The following is a 21873-nucleotide window of genomic DNA, read 5'->3' on the forward strand; positions in this document are numbered from 1 at the left end:
TGGTGCACGGCGCTGCCTGGGGCTCACTGATGACTCTCACTTCTGAAGTTTCACACCAGAGACTGAATCCTGTAGGGTTTTACCAACTACTTTGAAAACCACCAACTCAACTAAATTATAATAAAATAAGCAGCCCTACAGCTCAGAGTCATTTCCTCTTTTAAAACGCAGTTGTTAGAAGTGCTGGTTTCTTGCTCCAAGTCCTCTGTACCCAAAATAATTTTTGATCACTCAGTTGAAGCTGCCCTTAAAAAATTATTGGGTTTGCCAATAACCTTTTAATCATCTCCAGTTTCCTATACCATTTCCTCATTATCTACCTTTGGTGCTAGACTTTCTTTAGTTGTCCAAGTTACAGTGCAATATTATACTTCAAGACACACAATGCTAACACTTCTTACTTCTTTGTGTTAAAATGTGAAATGTTTTGTGCATAGCAAAAGAAGTATGAATCCAAAAAATAACTGTTCACATTTTATCTTCAAGTTTAATGTCTTTTTTTTTTTCCAATCACAGCTATTTACAAATAACTTTGGGGTGCTCTCTTGACTTCAGTCAGTTCATTATATCGGGGGACAATCAGGCTGCTGGAATGTAGGAAACTGGATGGAATGCAGAAATATAAATAAGACCAATGTTCCACAAACCAAAGTGTAAATAATGCCTCCCCAGAAGACAGTCTTTGTCATAGAGGCACCTGTTTTTTGCTTTTTTTTTTTTTTCTGAATCATATACATCAGGAAACATGATTACTGAGACCCAGAACTACTGCACACCAAAGAGGATAGAAAATAACTCAATATTTATAATAAAATAAAGTGTTTAACCACAAAAAAGCAGTAATAAAATAGTTTCCTAATTTACAATTTGCATCCAAAGGATGAATAACAACTTACTAATAAATAATATTTATATAAATATTTTGTATGTCGAAAATAGTTTTTTAAAAGGCAATGGTCTCTTAACTTCTTGAAAAATTTGGTGGTGAAAAACCTGATTGTATCCCCCCTCCCCCCACTAAATCCATAATGAGTTTGGTTTTAATAAAACAGATGCATCTTGCTGCAAAACAGTTGTGCTTGGCATTTTGGTAATGGCAGTCAGTGAATGTGAAAGGGGTGATGGAGGTCGAAAAAGGCAATGATATGCTGGTGGAGTTCTCCACCAGCTCCCTCGCTGGCTTCAAGGGAAGCCTTCTAAGGTGAAAGGTCCTCCCTTAGACTGGAAACCTCGACAATCCAACTAGAGTTGGGGAACTGACAGGCAGCAAGTAGGGGAGAGGGTGGAACGGGTCCCAGGGGCACAGTCCAGCATCCCCGATGGAAGAAGAGCCTGAGCTGACCCAGAGGAGAGGGCTTGGTCTCATGTGAACAGAGTCTTCGGGACAGTGACGTCAAGTAATGCTTGGATGGTAATGCCCACTTTGACCAGGCCTTTTTCTTCGAGGATGTGATGGGGTAGACATAGTTTTTCCTAAAAGGAAGAACAAAACATCGATTTTTAGATGGTCAGTCTCCAATTTTAAAACCCTGCTACTCATCAACAGGAATTCAGCTGTGCACTGCTAGGTGCCCTGTCTGATTGCTGGGGTAGATCCTCCTTTCCTTGTTGTCACCCTACTGAAAAGACCTTTTCTGTGTCTGCACATGTGATGGTTGTTCTAGAAAGGCCCCCTAATCTCCCTGAAATGTGCAATAAATTTAAATGTTTAAGAAACCTTTATGCTAAATAACAAACTCTATAGAGTCAGTTGGAAACCAAGAATATAGTAGCTTCTGTTCTTATAAAATAACGTCGAAAATATCCTCTCATACAATGAAAGGAACTCAACTGTTTCCCTTTTTTGGTACCAGGGATCAAACTCAGGATCTTGCGCTTGTGAGGCAGGCACGGTATAGCTGATCTAAATCCCTAGCTGGAACTCAATCGTTTCTAAAGACCACACACCATTCTATTGCCCATAAACCCTGGACTAATTCATTTTATGTCCTGTGGTCACTGAAATGCAGGCATGTTGGGGGGCTGGCAGCCTTTCTTCATAGTTTAGGAACAGCCTTAAACGTAAGTCACATTAACCACAGCTTGCAGTGGCCTGTTTTAAGCCTCTTTTAAAAGACTGTCAAAGGCACAAATGTCTTACTATTTTCTTATGTTGGGCCTTTGTGTTCTTGGGAAAAGTCCAGCATATACTACTTAAGGGGAATTATCAACATGAATCACTTCTGGTGTGTAGAGCCTTTCATGCTTCCCAAAGCAGTTTACAAAATAACATGATGGAATAATTTGGCATATTTGTCACTTCGCCATAGTCTGACATCATACAATGGAATCTTCTTCCAAGGTATGTCTCCTTGACGAGGAAAAGGCCCTACAGTTCATGGCCACTCCTGTCCACTTGATGATGGTGTGTTCTCCAAGCCCAGTAGTCACTGTTTTCTTTTCCTTTCTAAATTGACAAATACAAATTCCATATATTTATGGTAAAACATGATGCTTTGATATAAGTATATATAGTGGAATAGCTAAATTAAATTAATTAACAAATAAATTACCTCACACGCTTTTTTCAGTGCTAAGGGATAGAGAACCCAGGCCTTGAGCACGCTAGGCAAGTGCCCTACCAATGAGCTATATCCTTAGCCCAGCAATATTCAAGTACACATTAACTATCGCCATCATTTTGTACAAGGGATCTCTTGAGCTTATTCTTCCTGTCCAACTGAAATTCATATACCTTCAACACCATCTCAAGCCCTTCCCCCTACCCCTAGTAACCTCCATTCTACTCTCAACTTCTAAAACATTAGCCTTTTTAGATTCACCATAAAAATGAGATCATGTAACATTTCTCTTTCCTGCTTGGCTTATTTTTACATAAGATAATGTCCTCTAGGTTTATCTATAGTGTGACAAGCGAAAGGAATTCCTTTTTCTTTAAGACTGAGTGGTACTGCCTTCCAAGAGGGTTTCAGTGCATTCGACATCCAGTGCAGGTGTCTGTCTGGTATGAAGCCAAGTGCTCTCAATGAGCCTGCCTTCTTCCAAAGGATCCTCTTGCTGAGGCTTCAGTGCCAGACTCTCCATAAAGTAGCACAGACTCCTGCATTCTGGGCATAAGCAGCTCTTCAAAAGCATGCCTGGCATCTCCAATCACTTTTAACACCGTCTCACAGTGTCAGTGGGTTCTGCGTGCTCTCACCAACCTCCTAGCCCTAGGCTTCCCTCACTTGTGTTAAATACTGAGAATCTCAGACTTAGGCCCCCAAGCCTTAAGAAATGGCCACCTGTCAACATAAGACAACTGATTCTTTAAAGCACAATTTAAATGAAGATTTTAAAATAGGATGATCTTGTTAGTGGCTTATCAGGCGAGGATAGTTTACGCTGCTTGCCAATTTAATGGCCAAATATCAATATGAGGAAGGGTGGAAGTTTTATCTGTGTGGAACCACGAGATGGAGTCCTGGTGACTCTTCCTTGCGGCACAATGAGTGTCCATTTCTTCCTGCCACTCTCTGCCACATCCTTGGGAAGTCACTTGGAGCTGTCGTTTCTTTGCCTAGACTGGTTGCACAGAGGCAGACACGTGTCTTCCTCACTCGTATGGCTTTCAAGGTACCCAAGTCATATCTAGGTTGGTAGCAAATTATAAATGTCTACCAAGTACAATTAAATTCCCACTGCCAGCTATCATTTGGGGACAAAAGTCTTCATACCACAGGCTGCAATCAATTGAAAATTAATTAAAGAGTTAGTTGTTAAAAAAAAACCCAAAAGCATTCCTCCCTATAATGTTGACTGCTGACAAGTGGATAAAGATTATCTGAGCTAAAAAAAATTATATATAAAAAGATCAAAGCACTGATTGTCTAAAAATTTAAAGATTCCATGTATCCAAAAACCCCAAACGAAAAGGAAAATAATAAGCTATAAAAGTATTTGCATCAAATTACAAAGGGCTCTATATGACACACAAACTCAACAAATCAGTAAGTGACTGATGAGACACTAGGAGAGGAACATGAACAGAAATTTTAAAATGAAGTATTTGCAGAAAGCAACGGAACAAGATATTTTGCTTCCCAAATTCAGTGTTTCCTTATGTTTCATCTGAAATGGGCCTGAATTCTAGGACAAGGATTTCCACAGAGCCCAATCTCTGTTAAGCATGACTGGTGGGATAGAGTACCGGTCTGGTCTCATGGATGAGCGCTGGTTCTACAGCTCTTTGTCGTGGCTCCCAAGAGGCAGGATGGGGAAGAGCCTGCTACCTACAGGACCCTGGACACTTCCCAGACCGAGGTAGGTTATGGTCACCTTCTCCAAAGCCAATGCTTTCCCAACCAGCATTTCTTACCTTCCTGATCCCTGTACTCCTAAAGGAGGAACAGCGTACAAGATGCTCCCTTCCACTCTCCAGCTGGTCAGGAGAGCACAGATGGTCCTCAGCTTATGAGGGGTAACATCCTGATAAATTCCTTCAGGCCCCAAATACACCTAGCCTACTGCACACCATGGCTCAGCCAGTCCACCTACAACACTTGCAGAACACTTACTTTAGCCCACAGTTGGGTAAAATCATCTAATACAAATGGAAAGATGAACAGGGCTATCCGCAGAGCTGGGGAGCGAGGGGCCTGAGGAGTGGCCGAGACCGTTTTCTGTCACACTAGTCTTGACACTCCTTCTCTCCCAGTGCATCTCCCTGAAGTGAGCTCGGAGTTTGGACTGGGGATGGAACTACTATAGACTTATTGCAGGATGAGGAATGACACCGAAGAGAAGGGCCTCTGAAGGGTAAGGCAGGTGAGGTGGCCCCGCTGGAAGACCTGTTGTACATAAAGGACTTCAAGCAGAAACAGCTCTCCATGTGTACTGACTTTGCATGAACTTAAACTGTTCTCTTACAAGAGCCTAGAGGATTTTTTGAGAATGCGGCAGCAGGCACCTAGTATATACTTGGGCTTCCACTGGAGTATTTCTTTTATTGTCTTTTTAAAGCATAGAGTGGAGTCATAAAGTAGCATCCTGCATAAAAATAACACTTCTGATTCCCTTTGAAGAACTAATCCTTGTGCTATTTTTCAGACACGCTCATGCACCCCTCCTCTGAGCCATAGCAACAAGGTTAGAATAGGCAGGCAAGCAATAAAGGACTAAATGCCAACTGTGAAAGGCTTCTGGCTTATCTCCTCTATGCCTGACACCAGTGCTACAGATGTGCACTGATTACATCTTTCTGAGAATCCTGCAAAGTTGGCATTAAGATCTCTACTTCATAGATGAGAAAACTGAGACAGAGTTCAAGTAATCTTGTTAATGTATCACAGCTGGGAAGTTCTCAATCTTACAGCCAGGGCTCCTTCCACAAATCATGCGACTTCCTATAAACTCTCTCACCAGTGAGGATGTTTGGTCTGTAGTTACCAGCCTGAATTCTTTGATGGGTCCCATCCACCACTTCAGGTGGGACCAGAGGATCCTCAAGTTGACAAAGGCATTAGGAAGTTCTGCCGCAAAGCTCCTTTGGCTTCTCCTCGTGGCAAGGGTCAGACATGTCATCTTGCAGACAGCACATTGAGGGAGTGGGCTAAACTGCTGTCACTACCCGGCCCTCTTTTCCTATAGTTTCTTATGCTCCTAAAGAGCCACATCCTCCTTTCAGGCCAGCCACAAGACTAAACTAAGGTCATTTGTGCCACCATATTTCCTTTTGTTCAGTCTGTTTCTTTTTTCCTTTTTTGTTACTGGGATCAAACTTGGGACCTTGTGCTTGCAAGGCAGGCAGTGGAACCACTGAGCTAAATCCCTGGCCCTCAGTCTGTTTCTTAAATGTAAAATTTTGGGACTAAATTATTTGAGCCTTCAACCTGTCCACACATTATTTTAGTACAGGCGAGCTTTAATCTCAATCTCAGCCACTAATGGTCAATTTCTTCCAAAGTAAAATGGAAACCATGTCAATTCCTTAGAAACACAGGACTTTCTTGTCACTTTTCCTCCTACCTTGTAGTCAGGCCTATCTGTAGTCTTTGCTCTCCCCAGCGAATCTTGTTCTCTGCCCATACCTATACCTTCATTACTCTCCTCCTTCCACTCTGCTGTTCATCTGGTTATTCCCACATATCTTCTAAGTCTTAATGTACACATCACCCTCACAGGGAGCCTGCACGGTCCCCCACACCCCATCAGGATCACATTACCTCTCCCTGTGTTTTGCAGAATGCTGCATCTGATCCATCCCAGGTCCTTACCATTTGTGTTCCTTTTCTATGGATCCAAGAGATCAAAGGTTCATAACCTATGACCTGCAGGATAATCCAAAGTGCAGACTGCTTTTCTCAATAGTTCTATTGGCACACAGCCATACCCACTGGTTTATGTGTTGTTCCAGCTACAAAGTTAAGCTCAGTAGTCATAACAGAAATCATATGGCTTGAAAAGCCTAAAATATTTACTATATAGTCCTTTCCAGATAAAGCTTGCTGAGCCCTGGTATAGACTGTAAGATTTTTTGGAATAAGATCTGGGCTATAGTCAAGTCCACTGGTATCTTTCACAGAGGGCTCACTCAGTATTGAAGAATTAATCAAACACAAGACTGAACAGTTACTGTTAAAACCAAAGAACTAAACCTTAACAGTCTTGAAGAAAAAAGCACACATACGTTCTGTATAATAAATTTTTAGCTGTTTATTGAAAACTAATTTTAAAGTCTGAAGCCTAATTTTAAAAACCAAATCACACAAATAAAAGATGCTAGAATAGTTATCAAGGGTTAGAGCTATAGCTCAATGACAGAGCACGTGCTTGGCATTGAAGGGTAGGGCTCTAGGCTCAATCCCTAGGACTGTCATCTCCACTTTTCCCCATGAGTGAAACACCCATCATCTTGATGTGACACACTGTGAGAGACGTAGGCTTTAAAGATAAATTTTTAAACAAACAAATAGCATCAAGATGTTAACTGCCTTTATTTATCTAGTCTTCAGTGACAAAAATCTACTCTGCTGTCTTACTTTGGGATTCCTTCACAAGCCCCACTTCCTGAGTGTCTCTCCCTAAGGAAAATAAAGTGCATAGGAACCAGAGGTCCATAGAGCAAAAGAACTAGTAGAGATAAGTTCATTGTCACAAATTTTGGAAATCCTGACACTGAATGGAGAGTTGCCACCAATTAGAGGAAGTGGAGAAGGAGAACACAAATGGCTGTGTCAAAAAGAAACTGTCCATCAATAGTTCTCTCTTTATATGAGATATTAGAAGGAAGTACTGGTAAAATGGTATTTTTTTGTGAGAAGATGAAGATTTTGTATGCACAGTAAGTCCGATAACTGAATCCTCTGCCAACTCTCGGCCTTTATGTAGGTCAGCAGGTGTCCCCAGTCAAGCTGCAAGGACGGCATCACGCTGGTGCATGAACTGGTTGGTGCATGGGTACCTTGAGGAAGAACCTCAGAGAGACTTACTATTCTGAACAGAAAGTAACGTCTTGGCAATGGGCAGAACAGCTTACTCACAGTTTGGCCTAAAGGGCTGAATTAATTGTGTTCTGTTAGTTACCACACAACTTAAGGGAAAAATAGCATCCAGCAAATCCCAAGAAGTGTAGCACATTAGGGTACAGATAAATTAGTGACATAAAAAATGAGAGTGTGCCCAAAGAGTCGTGTGGATGCCAGGACTGAAATACAAACATAGCTTGGGGGCCGGGGATTTAGCTCAGTGGTTCCACCGCTTGCCTCACAAGTGCAAGGTCCTGAGTTCGATCCCTGGTACCAAAACAGAAAAGAAAGAAATACAAACATAGCTAAAGAACTATGCCACTTCAACCCTGAAAATTAAATCTAATCTTACACAGTTTTCTATTCAGTTTGTATTTATAGTATCTTCTTTCAGGCGGCAACCCAGTTTACTCTTGCTCCCCATTTCCACCCATAAAGAAGAGGGAAAAACCCAACAATGGTGACCATTAAGGGAGGCCTCTAAGCATGGCAGATCTGGGTGGAAATGCTACTCTTGGTACAGTGAATAAATATATCAATGGGCCAATAAAACTTGGAATAATCATCCAAAATATGTTTATTAAGCAACTTATGGCTCAGGGTGCTCATCAGACATTGTACAAAGGGATTTTATTGTTACAGATTGACGAGTACAAGATAGCACCAATGGTAATTCAGTACTGTACATATGTGGGTTATATAAATACAACTGAGGTTAGATAATTTCTACATACCCTGTATTTCACCAATCACCATAAAGTCAGGAGGAAAAAGCTCAGAGAACACATTGTCATAGAAAGAAAGAATGCTTCCTGTTAAAAATTCATAACTGATTTAGCAGCAAGGAATCTTATATAAATATATTATTTTAACTATGTGGGTTTTTCACAATTTAAAATTCCCTGAATTCATGAAAATGTTCAGAAAAATAAGATTATCATCTTAGTAGCCATGTCTGAGGTGTGTTTTCATCTCAGTAAACTAATAATTTATACTGAGGAAATTAACTCCATCATCCTCCCAACCTAAGAAACATTATTTGGCAAACAGGATGTAAAATGAAGGACAGAGACATCACCAAATCCAGGAATATCTTGCGCGAGGTAAGATTCTAACTTTTTAAAACTGCAAATTCATCACATTGCTCCCAAAGTGGAGACAGTTGATACGTAACTTTAATCTAATCTAAAAATAAAGCAGTTTACTAGCTAGTATCACTGGAAATCAAAGGTTAAAAGGAAATTTCAGGTAATTCGAGAAAGTAAATTTTTCTAAAATAAGAGCAATCTTATTATTGGCTCCTGCCGTAATAACCCAAGCCCCAGGACCAAGAATGTTCCATGACTCAGGGCTTTATTTGAAAATGAATACAGTCCATCACATTTTGGACCTGCATTTATGATATGATGGAGCAAAAAGCAAAATGATCCATTACATTATTCAAAAATAGAAATTTCTTCTGGAAAGTGCTTTACTTTAGAGCCCCAGGGCAGACCTAAGAAGGAAGAAGCACAAATATACAGAAATGGGTGTGATTCCTCCAGGCAGCACTCTAACAGGAAGACACCTCCTCCTTAGAGTACTCCTGCCTAGGACAGTGAGAGTTGGTGGTGGCCCTCCCTGGTCCTCCTCAGTGATCCCTTTGAAGGAAACTGGGAGGAATCCAACTAAATAGCCAGCTAGCTAGCAGTCATTCTCCCGATCATACTTTCAATTTGTCAACAGTGGTATCATTAAAGATTTTTACAGATCAGATTGGGACATGTTGGTTTCTTGCCTCCTTTGCAAGGTTAATGTAAATGCTTAGCTCAAATTCCCAGCCCTGAATAAGCAAGGGGCCTAAGTAGTATTGTGTTATATCTCGTCCTTTCCTGTCCTAGAGCTCTTTTCTCCTTGCCCAGGGCAGCAGAAGCTCATGGGACAGGGAAGAGGACCGGCATGGCATTGCTGCTGATGCTGGGGGACGGAGAATGAGGTGTGGGCACATTTTACCACTATTGTTGTTTTTCAGTGAGGAAGAGAAATTACAGAATATGAACTGCGTTCTACAAAGTTTGTGCTTCTGGAAAAATCTGGTTTGTAAATATTCAGCTTCAAAACTCAAGAGAGGACTGAAGAGATGACAGGGATGGGTGTGTGCAAGGCAAGGCTCAAATGGAGCAAGGAGCCTGCGATGGACAGGGGTGCCAGAGCAGAGCGTTTGGATGCACATGCAGACGTTAGGCAGACAGAGCATTCCAGCAGTAAGTAATATAGATCAGCACTATAAAGAGAACATGGACAAGACAGAAGCCTATAAGGTCCCTGGAGCGGAGGGCAGAAGTTGGTTGTGGGGGTTTCTCCCCGAGTGCCAGCAGAGTGTCAACAGTCTTTCGAATGTGACGAAAATCCAACTGCAGGATGTCAAACGGAGAGCAGAGGTCAGCCTATTCCGAGGGCAGCCATTAGAACAGAAAGAGACAGTGCATACAATTAAAAATACACAGAAGAATAGCTGGAAAGAAGCACACATTTTTGGTTACTAGAAAATGGCAAGGAGTAACCCCTTAGTTCAAGCAGGTCAAACCCTCTCCACCATCAAAGACTTTTAATCCATTACTTAAGAAAAGCAGGACACTTAATGTGTCTTATGCAAATAGGACAAAGAAATCCTGTGCCAAGATTTCAACTGTTGGGGAACAGCTTATTCTGTAAGTTATACATCATTTTGGCATTCAGACAGTTTTAATATTCAAGTGGTGTCACATGCTCAATGATGGCATACAAAGAAGAGCTTTTCACCTGGGAAATTTAGGACTTAACCAAAAAACAAACTTTAAAGTTTAATCCTCACTCCTCCTCACTAGTTTCTTAATGCGTCCTTTACGCTGTTCTATATAGGCTGCTTCTGAAAGTTAACACAGACCTCTGTCTCATTTTTGTTTCAGAACCGTTGATAAACTCTGGAGAATACTTAATCTGATTATGTCTTTACAGGTCTCAAAAGGTACATTAAATTTCATATCTTTGAAACTAGACATTAAAAAAAAGTCTAGAGGCAGCTTCTGGGACATATAGTTAGAATTAAAGTATATCCCTACATAGGGTTATTATGTAAATTTCTTCACCACAGCACAGGCACGGTAAAAGACCAGGCCTCCATGTGTTTGCAGTTTGACAGTCAGCATGCAAGAAAGCAGAACCCTTATTTCCTCAACTAAATAAATACAAGACGTAAATGCCCAGTATTCTGAATTGACCCGTGGCAGCCTGCTGCTGTCGATACACTGAATTCCTGAACTAGAATTTTAAGCCGTGAAGCTTAAAATTTACAACGATTGCAAGTGATACGACAGTAAGAGAGAAAAGTTGTGATGCTTGCTTCTACATTAAACGAGGATTGAAAATAATTGTGATATATTTCATAAATGTACTTTATTTTCAAACTAGGCTAAAGCATTTAAAATTATACAGCACTAACTTTCACATACTTTGCAGCAGTACTGCTCCATTATTTCAGTTTTCTTGCTAAGCAGATACAGATCACAGAACAGAAAGATGATTCAGAGTTAATGGTTTGTCTTTCTTGCATCCTCTGAAGTTAGCTTGATACCCTCAAGTAAGTACGAATAGTTCAATATCAGATGGGTTGAAGATTTAAAATATTTAATTTTACTTATGAAGGTAGAGATGCTATTAACAAAATGACTTTTTAGGATTAATGAATCATGTTAGATCTATTTAGATATTGCATGTTTTCTCATTGGATCTGGAGGAATCAAGCTTCAACTGTTCAGAGTTCTCCCAAGAATTAAAATGGCTACACATAAATTGGATTTCACCAGGAGACAGATGTTGGTCAAGGATCAACAGATGGGGAAACATCTAAGAAAAGTTTCCTATGGCAGTAAGAATTTTCTATTGCAATGTTATACATAACCAGTGAAATCTGAGCAAAGCAGACAGGCTTACACACAAACTGAAGTCTGATTTTCACAAAATGGTATTTCCGTGTCAAAAGCAAACCATTGTATCTCCAGCAAACATTTCAATACATTTCCCAGAACCCTCTGGTGCATGCCTGGTCTGTTCCCCAGCAGGGGCATCAAAGCATCTTTGCAGTTTTCAGGGTGCTTTATTTAGGAGGACACTGCTCAGGGAATGGACCACAAACCATTCTTCTCATCCATGAAACAACTTCAGGATGTCACATAAGCTGGGCTTAATTACAGTGGTCAAGGCATACAGTCACAGCTTGTGGTGGTTTAAATTAAATTACAATTTCTAAAGGAAAACAAAAGGGGCTTAGCCTGGCTGGTAGGCACAAATCTTAACCACCATAATTAATGTATAGAAGATGGGCTGCTATGGCCACTTGAGACCTGCTTTCTGATTCAACACTGTATCACAGGGTCAAGGGCAGTCCCCACCAGCCCTACCAATGCCTCTGTGATGCAGACTGAGGAAATTCCTAGGGGAACTTGGGATTTTCTGGTCTTGTGCTTCTAAATTTAGCCTTAATGAGAGGGATTTCAAGATTATACTTCATTTCTTTCTGAAAATTAAAATTGGAAAATACAAAAAAAAAAGGGAAAGACTTAAAGAGGCAAAGCTTCATCATGTATTTGTAGAGCATTTATAATTATTGAAGGCATTTGAAAAAAATTCATTTAATCACTCAGAACCTTCAAATGCAAAGGAAGATGTTGATTCCCACTACAAAGAACCAAACCACAACCTGCAGAGGTTAGTGATTTGCTTAGATTACACACAGAGACTGATACTGTTATTACTGGTGTTGCTGAGGTTACTATTAAAGAATGGCTCAGTTTCCTCAAATACTACAAACACAAACAGAAATGTAGAAAGATCTGACAGCAGGCCTAGTTTTTATAGAAGTTCTGGGTACCACATAGTCTAAATTCTAAGAGCAAACCCTATGTAGGTAGGAGTCTTATTTAGAAAATTAGAATATATTTAATTTATTCAAATATAATTTTAATTTAAAAAATCAATAAAGTGGTGCTTTGGTTCTCATTGTTAATTGGTTCCAAGAGGCTCTTTTCTAAATATATGACAACAGAATGCCAATTTCATGGACTTAGTCCATAACTCCAATATTAGCAAGCTAATTTATCTAAAAATGCAATTTAAAATTTGTTGAGGATTCTGTTTCTAAAATGACTTATTCTTAACTATTCACATATGAAAGGCTGTCAGATGCCTGACCAGAGGTGACCAATGGCCATTCAAATGGGAAAGGATGCTTAAGTGAACAAACACACTACCAATAAAATATGAACTAATTTTATATGTTAATAATGGGCTCTTTAAATAAATGGGAGCTTAAAAGTTGGTATAATAATAATAATAATAATAAACCTGTCAATCTGCATCTCTGGTTATTCTATCTCAGAATTAGCCAATATAAACACAAAATTAAAATAAATACTTTAGTAAGAATCTCATTTTTCCAAAAAAAAGTGTTGGCTTTAATTTAAATTGATACTCAAATCACTGATTTGGGGCTCAAAGAGGATAAAGAACTCATTTCTCCTCAAGATGAAATGAAACAAAATAATAGTTTTAATTTATACAATGTCTTTGAATAATAAAAATTCTTGCCAGTTATATAATTTCCTAGATTCTTACAACAGGTGTATAGCAGGAAATGTATTAGTATTTTAAATAGAAATTTTCATTATAAACAACAAAAATGCAAATATCAAAGGGATTGAAAAGAAAAACTCAGCCATAATTCCACTTTTTTTAACACAATCTTGCTAACATCTGTACATGTTTCAGAATATTAAGCCTACTTCATTGGTGCAGAAATTGAGGAACACCATGTGATCTGTCCTGTGGACATGGGAAGGAAATGTACAACCTCTTACAGTTCTGAAGGACCCTGGGCCCAGTAGACAGGCAGCAAGTGGCCACTAGCTGCTACCCACCACCACTCCCTGACCTTAATCTGCTATTTTCTCTGGAGGTGAACAGCTGGGCAGCTAATAAACAAAGCACATTTCTACTTTTGAATTCCTCCTCCCATAAAGAAGGCAAGTCTGCTAACTAGGTCCTTGTTCCTTAAACAGTTCTGAGACTAAGGCTGCATATTTCAAATTGGGTAAAAAAATGTCTCAAAACCAAAACTTGTTTTCCATGGCCACAAATGGCCACATAACCCCAAGGCCTAACTAGGTTCAGATTCTTAGGTGACAAAAAGAATCTATCCTGAAGGATTCAGAAGCCCACTAAGGCCTGTCCCTGAGAACATATGGAGGCAAGCATAGAGGCCAAAGTCAGCTGCGTAATCTGAACACCACAGAGGATGTGGGTGATGCCTCATCCTGCCTACAGTTCTGAATGCTCCCACCGAATAAGCCACATTTATAGGCAAGCCACTCTAAAACCATTCTTTCCTACCTGCCTATAAAAAAATGTGATTGAGGGGGTGAAGGGAGGGCAGGGACAAGGGGAAAAAATGAGAACCAAGACCTGTCATGTAAAGGTACAAGATCCCAGTGATGAATGTAACTGTACCTAAATTGTACCAATAAACTCAATGAGAAAAAATAAAAAATGTGATTAACATTCCACTGAAAGACAGTCTCATTCACAACCCTCAACTACTTATTCAATGAGTTTTGATACAATCCTGCCACATCCTGCACAGACACATTTCCTGAATGTTCAACACACCACAGACTGGTTCTGTGGTTCTAGCTGCTGAATCACACATAATTGTTTAAAATGTGATGGGGGGTGAAGGGAGGGCAGGGACAAGGGGAAAAAATGAGAACCAAGACCTGTCATGTAAAGGTACAAGATCCCAGTGATGAATGTAACTGTACCTAAATTGTACCAATAAACTCAATGAGAAAAAATAAAAAATGTGATTAACATTCCACTGAAAGACAGTCTCATTCACAACCCTCAACTACTTATTCAATGAGTTTTGATACAATCCTGCCACATCCTGCACAGACACATTTCCTGAATGTTCAACACACCACAGACTGGTTCTGTGGTTCTAGCTGCTGAATCACACATAATTGTTTCATAAACCTTGACCAACCCTGGGGAAAATATATGGGATTGTGTCCATGGGGACTTCGAAAGAAAAATATAATAAATATAATAATCAGTACTGCTTAAAAATTGCTTCCTTACCATCGTAGGAATTTACATGTATGCAATCATGTATCTAAATCTGCTCAGCTACTGTATTCCACCCATATGTACCTGATATGTAAACTGCTTACCATGACTTTAGTTTGTAGTTTCAGATGTTGACCCTATTACAGGATGATGTAAATTAGATATTTAGCTTAAAAAAATGCAGAACTCAAGATCTCCATGGCTTCGGGTAGATGAATTATGGATAGAGAAGAAAGCAGCAAAAGCTTGTAAATTAGAGAGAATGAACAATTCTGATCACTGGGACATCAATAAATATTTACTCAAGTAATTAAGTTTGATGCAATGGGAAAAAATCGGATAAATCCTTTGTATTTTTAGTACCAGACTTTTAGAATGTCTAATTGTAGATGGAGAACCTCAACAAGTACTTTTGTGATACAATTATCTTTTTTAGTGTAAATCATGAGTTTACTGGACCACACATACACTGCAGCCCTGACCCTCTTGGGTGAAAGGAGTACACATAGCTAAGCGGAAGGAGGTCATCTGATCCCACAACTTAGCATTTTATTCCAGAAGGAAATATTTTTGCATGAACACTGAGATGAAACATGCTGAGTGGGACATACAGAAAGATTTGCCAATAGCTCTTCAAATGGGAATTTATGGCTTTCCGCTAGAATATTACTTTTTTGCATTATAAACATTCTTACTCAAGAACTTAAGTACTAACCAACTTTTTCTAGTTACAGTGACCTTAAAGTAACTCTAGACACCAGTAAATTGCTGTTACATTATCCATCATGGTGGAAATCACACACACACACATACAGAAATACTCACACATAACTGAAGACTTGAAAATCACCTAAAATCTTAAAAAGTATTTTAATAATATCCAAGGTGGCATATGACACACTTCTTACTAAACATAGTTAACTGGGATATTGGCAAAAAAGTTAATTCACTTCCTCTATTTCAACCTTCTTGGGAATTATAGTTGCCTATACATGTGAGAGACACTATGCTAAGGGTATAATTCAGAAATCATGATAAATTTTGCTCAGCATTTAAAAGTTTAATTTCCTTTTTCTTAATTAAAAAAAAGAGAAATCTTAATTACCAACTTTTACTGAAATGGGCAAGGGCATACCTATCTCATTTTGTATCATTATAAGCCAAAAAACATTGATGAGATTAAAATAATCACAGGAGCTTAAATCATAACTCATCAGTGCTTTCTAGCAGACACAAATAATTGATCATCCAAAACTTGGCATGAGAGTTTGGATTCACATAGGAAAAGTTACTTATTAGCCCATGACAGAATTAAGTCATTAGAAAAGATAAGTATTTTCACAAATATATGAAGCCAAGAATGTATATGCAATATTAAAATGTATACATACAATACAGACATATAGATTAACACTGTTGAAAGACAAAATGATCACAGACATTTGGCGCACCATATAAAAACTATGCTCTTTTAAAAAATGAATTTAATTTTATAGCTCTAACATAAGGATGCTTTGACAATGTCCTCCTCTTCCTCAAACATTAGAATTCTACCACTAACCCACCTATGCCTGAACTCCAACAAGCTAAAAAATAGTTGAGAAGAAATGACGAGAGGAGAGAAAAAGTCTTTTTCACTTTTAATAACTCCTATCACTGAGTAGAATTACATTGTAATGTATTTTTTTCACATACTCAGAAAGACTTATTTCATGATACATCGTTACTTTATCCTTGGGGCATTAGTAAAGATAAAGTCATAAATATAGTTTCTACATGTTTGTGTTTATCACAATGATGAGAAACTTCTCAATTTACATAGTACCCCCAAATTCTGAATGAATTGGCCCACATACCTCTGAAAAATTACTTTATGCTATTAACACAAAAGTCTTTAATAGCCCCTGAATGAATCATTTCTCTGAGAGCAAGTCTGCAGGTGGGCTTGGGAAAGGGAAAAAGACATCACAGAGTGGGGCTAGCTATAGATAATTGCCATTTGGGCCTACTGCTAATGAAAAGAGAAAATATAAGTATAAATAGTTAAACTATAAAGCAACATATAAACATTGTTATTAGTGGAAATAATAATTGTAGTATATAGTGCTGGGTAGTTTGATTCACACACTCAAAAATGCAACTGTAGTGAATGAAAGTCAACAATTAGGAGGCAACTACAGTCTTTGATTAAGAGTTCTGCATAGGGGATACATCAGCTCCAAAATTCTACTCCATGGAACTTGCTTACTCACAGCCTCATCACTTTTTGCTCTTAAAGAAGCTACTGATTAATCTAATTAATCTAGTTGGTTAATTTGTTCGCAAGTGTGGAATTTCAAATTTCAAAATCTTAAATAATTTTCCCTTTGTTCTTAGAAATGAATGTATGGTGCAGTTATTTTAATTTCACTACAACAGAGCAATTTAAATTAAAATTTTATACAATATATTAAGATTAGTCTCAGAAAAGATGAGACTAAAAATACACGTATAAGGCTTATATCTATTCAATTATTCAAACACATAGATACAATTTTTACTAAAATATGGCTATTTGAACTAAGTTTGATGTTACCTCTGGTACTCCTAGTTTTCGGCATGCTTCTAAAAAGTTTTCCACATTTCTTCTGCATTTAGCCATGCTAAGTTTGGGCTGTAAATGCAAATATACAGAAATAATGTATTATTAAAAGAGAATACATGGCAAAATTTGAAATACCTTATTGATAAATTTTGATTTTCTATGATCAGTTTCCTTAGAAAGGAAAGCAAGAAGTATAACAGATTCCAACATAGCACAGAAGCTATGTTTTATAAAGATTGACTTCATCCTGTTAAAAGTGATAGTGAAGTGACTAATATTATCTTATAAGGGCATAAATCAATCAACATTAAAAATTTAAATTTTCACAGCATTTATTTAAGATTTTATTTACTTAAAATGTCTCCACACAAAAGAAAATAAGCCTGTTGCCATGTGGAACAACATGGAGGCTAAACAAATATTCTCCATCTTGGTTGGCTAGGGAGGAAGTTGTGCCCCCATCGTGAGCTGCATGAAAACGAGGCGAGCAGCTGCCTGCACATCGGAGCACAGGATGGCTGCATGAAGCCCTGTGCAAACAGGAAGAACAGACATGAAGAAGGGACACGGGAATAACAGAAGAGCAGTTCTAGATGTGGTAACGGGGCACTGAGAGGCATTTTATCACGTGGAAATCTCAGCTTTGTCTCTGATCCTTTGGGCCCACGATCTTCTGTCAACTACTTATAGTCTGTTGTGAAAGTCCAGTGATGCTTCATGTTATTTTAAATACTTAGGGCTGGGGATGTAGCTCAGGGGCACCATGCCTTCCTGGCAAGCGCCAGGTCCTGAGTTCAATTTCTGGTACTGGGAAAAACAAATCCAAATACTTAGGTCAGCGCAGAACAAGCCAATGGATGACATGTTTCAATTTACAGGCCAGTGATTTCCAATCTCTGAAATTGAGGGAGGACCTATTCTAAGATTGTTTTGTAGCTTCAAATAGAAAAGTACTTGCAACAAATACAATATTTAATCATCGGATATTTGTTAAAGAATTGTCACCACTGTTCAAAGAATCAAAAATTATACCAACTGAAAAAAATTATACCAACTGAGATGCCAATGTTTTGCTTATCAAATTGTCAAAGACTGAAGAAATTCATTTTTCTAAGGAACAGTCTCAGCATATGGGCAATAACAATGATTCTGTTCACCATTATATTCTCTCAGCTTGGGTAAAAAATGGACATTACTTCTAGGAATGAAAGGTTAGAATGCTTAATGCTGGTAATAATACCAGCAGGAAAGGCACTCTCACCTAGCACTGATGAGGCAAACACAATTGTATTTATTGTTTACTATGTGTCAGACACTGCTCTTGGTGCCAAAGATACAACTGTGGGATCAAAAGACATGGCTTTTATATCACTTAGCTGTAGCACAGTTGGCAATATTGACAAATTAAAGGAAACTGTAATATAACAGCACAATTTCTAGTTGTAATGGGGTTGCTATAAGGGAATATACAAACCGCAAAAGGACCCAGTTCTAAGGGGTCAAGGATTGTTTAAGTCCTTGAAAAAACTGAAGCAGAGGAGACTGGGTGATAGATAGTGATGCTGAAAGGCCAAGATGTGGGGGCAGGGTCAGGAGCAGCATTCTAGGCAGAGAGCTGCCTATGACTGGAGTCGAGAGCCACCGGCACAGAGCAGCAACAGGAAGCAGGCTCTATGGCTACAGCACAGCTGGGCTGTGAAAAACAGCTTCAAGATACAGAAGTTTTGCTAAGGGACACTTAGAAACAAACTGCACTTCTAAAAAGGAACACTATAATAGCATAGACTAAAGTATGTTACAATTATTAACACAGATATTTAGGAAACATTTTAATGACAGGGAAAACTTCGGCTTTAATAGTAACTTTTAAATACCATTAAATGGTATATATAAGAAGCTATAATTTAAAAATACAGAAAATGTTAACAGTAAAGTAGGTGTCTTTGAGGGTAAGATAAAGGACAACTTATTTTTCTTTTGTTTTACACCCTTTTCTCTTCCCAACCAGGCACTGATTTTTCAATTTAAAAAATTTTACGAAAGAAATAAAGCAAATGATTTCTAAAATAATATAGCATTTTTCCTGAAAAAAATTTAAAAGTATACAAAGCATAAGTCGATTGATAGTGTCCTCTAACACCTTGTGAAGTGACAGCTGCACATTCCAGTGGGAGGTTGAAGAGTCCATAGTAACTCTCACAGAATTTGGGGAAAATAATTAAATGAAAATTTTGCATACGGTTCAGAAAATTTTATGGCAGTCTGAATCCCATTTGTAATAGTCTGGAAAGTTTCATACTGGATAACAGGATACAATTTACTGTCCCACACTAAGGCTACCAGAGGACATCTGAAAAAGGAGCCAATGTGGTCTTTCTTGCTGTATGTTTCTGAGGTGAAAAGAGTCAAGGTTTTCAAAGGAAAAATATGTGCAATGCTATAGAAAGGAAACCATTGAAATGGGATCATCAAATAGCATTTCTGCTTCCAAGAGAGAAAAAAAAGGAAGCCAACACTATAATGAGGCCTTCCTGGGAAAGAGATTATAGAGTACTGCATCTTATGAACACCATACAGTACCTTCAGGTGAGAGGTTCTGAATTTTGAAAATGTGCTCTACAAAAGCACTAGTGACATGAATGGTTCATATTTATGTGAAAAGCCTCCTAAGAACATGTTCATTACATAAAAGAACAAATTGAGTTAAAGACAGGATGTATAATTTCCCCAAAGTCGTATGGCTTTTAGAAGTCGATCCAGAATTTTAATGCAAACGTTATATTCTTAGCCCCTCAACTCTTTCTGCTTCTCCCAACACACAGCAAAAACGGAGTAGAAATTATTATTCTGTCTCTATGTAGGCTTCCAAGATAAGCCTTGCTCCACTACCCTCCCTCTGACCTAAACAACCATAGAATGGACTCTGGAGCTCTGTCTGGCCCAAGCTGTGCCCTGTGGAATCTAGGACCAAGATCCCACAGGCAGGTTTCATCAGGGAGGATGAGGCTTTAGGGGGCATCAGTGGGGTCCTATTCCCCACCCTCCCACCACCTTCAACATGTCCCTGAGCACAGTGTGATGAAGAAGTCTAATTTGTGTCTGGCTGACTGACCTCTGGCTTAACGGGTTAGTCACAATATTTTCCACAAACTGCTCATCTTTACAGAACCATCCTAAAATCCCCAATGACCATAAAAGAACGAGAGCCCATATTGAAGGGAAGATACCAACCAAAAGGGGCTTTCTATAAAGACTTCTCACTGTTTAAATAACCCCCTTTGAGATGTGGATCTTTATGTTCCTACAGTCCCAAAGTTAGCAGTAATTTCAGTAATATTTTTTAAACTTGATATCCGAAACAAAGCTATTTTCTGCCACTTACAGATTTACTTTAATATTCTCCCTTTTTGGTGAAAATGTTGTTTCATTCAGACTCATTCCTGCGATTGGTTCCTCTAGTTGTTTGGGGCCCAAAAGAAAGGACTGGAGCGGAGGACCTATTGGTCACATTGGATTCTTAACTAACCACACTGTCTGAGAAGAGTCTGTTTCATGTCAGTTAGCTGCCCTTAATATGCTGTTACTTACAACTGCAGGAGAGGGTACATGGATGCTGGCAACCGATCGTGGGCGGATGTGGTTGACCAGGTGGCAGAGTACAACACCATCCATGAGTGCCGCTCCCAGGTCTTCGTGAAGAGTGACCTTCAGTCTCATCTCGATGCTCTGTGAGGGAAACAGAAGAAAGCCAGTTGCTATGGATATCCTTCAAGATAAAATACGGTCACAAGCATTTATGAACTGAGCCTCTAGTTTTATTTTAGAGTCAGGGATAAGGATGCTCAGAAAACACTGACATTATTTCAGTTTTTTTCAAACAATACACAAAATCTCTCCATATAGAGCCAAATTTCATTGTATCTAAAATTTTAAAATTAGAATTAAAGGAATGCCAGAATCACTCTTCAGTTCAAGTTTTTTCAGCCCTTGATATGAAAACCTAGAAATAATGAATCCTTCATGGGGTAGAAGAGGGATAAAGGGATGCTTTTCTCATGGACTATATTTTATTGAGATATTCCTTTTTAAAAAGATTAAATTCTTAATTTTAAGGCATTCTAGATTCACATGCAGTTGTAAGAAATAATACAGAGAGATTCTATGTACACCTTACAAAGTTTCTTCCAGTGACAGCAACTTGCAAAACCACCATGACACTAATGTTCACAGAATCAAGGTGAACATTTTTTTTTTTTTAATTTTGGTACCAGGGATTGAACTCAGGACCTTACACTTGTGAAGCAGGCAGCAGAAACACGGAGCTAAGTCCCCAGTCCTGGATAATATTTCTATCACTGCAAAGATCTCTCATGCTGCCATTTTATGCCACACCCACTTCTCCTATCCTAAAACCATTCTCTGCTCCATACTCTTTCTCCTTTGCTTCTGCAATTCCCACGACATGAGTTTAGATCTTTTGTTATACTCCCACAGTTCCCTGAGACTTGTTCACTGATTTTTAGTCTGTTTTCTCTCTGTTGTTCAGATTAGATCATTTCTCTTTATTTTCTTCGTCACCTCCATTCAAGTTCTTTCCTTTGTCTCCTTTCTTCTGCTGTGTAGTCCGTCCACCAGACTTTTTAT

General features: G+C 38.7%; 1 protein-coding gene across 2 annotated transcripts in view; it reads right to left on the reverse strand.

Annotated features, from left to right (window-relative positions):
* Positions 1 to 723: 723 nt before the first annotated feature.
* The window catches only part of Lrch1 (leucine rich repeats and calponin homology domain containing 1), an 89231-nt gene continuing 68081 nt past the window's right edge, over positions 724 to 21873 (reverse strand). For both annotated transcript variants that reach the window (XM_019209420.2, XM_019209417.2), the window contains 3 exons: positions 20818 to 20955; positions 17221 to 17298; positions 724 to 1473 (listed from right to left, as the gene is read on the reverse strand). In XM_019209420.2, the coding sequence (XP_019064965.1) occupies positions 1363 to 1473; positions 17221 to 17298; positions 20818 to 20955 (327 nt within the window). In that variant the 3' untranslated portion in view covers positions 724 to 1362. The remainder of the gene's footprint in view (positions 1474 to 17220; positions 17299 to 20817; positions 20956 to 21873) is intronic.

This window comes from Fukomys damarensis, unplaced genomic scaffold, assembly GCF_012274545.1.
Source record: "Fukomys damarensis isolate Sample0158 unplaced genomic scaffold, DMR_v1.0_HiC HiC_scaffold_38, whole genome shotgun sequence".
In the NCBI taxonomy this organism is placed as follows: domain Eukaryota; kingdom Metazoa; phylum Chordata; class Mammalia; order Rodentia; family Bathyergidae; genus Fukomys; species Fukomys damarensis.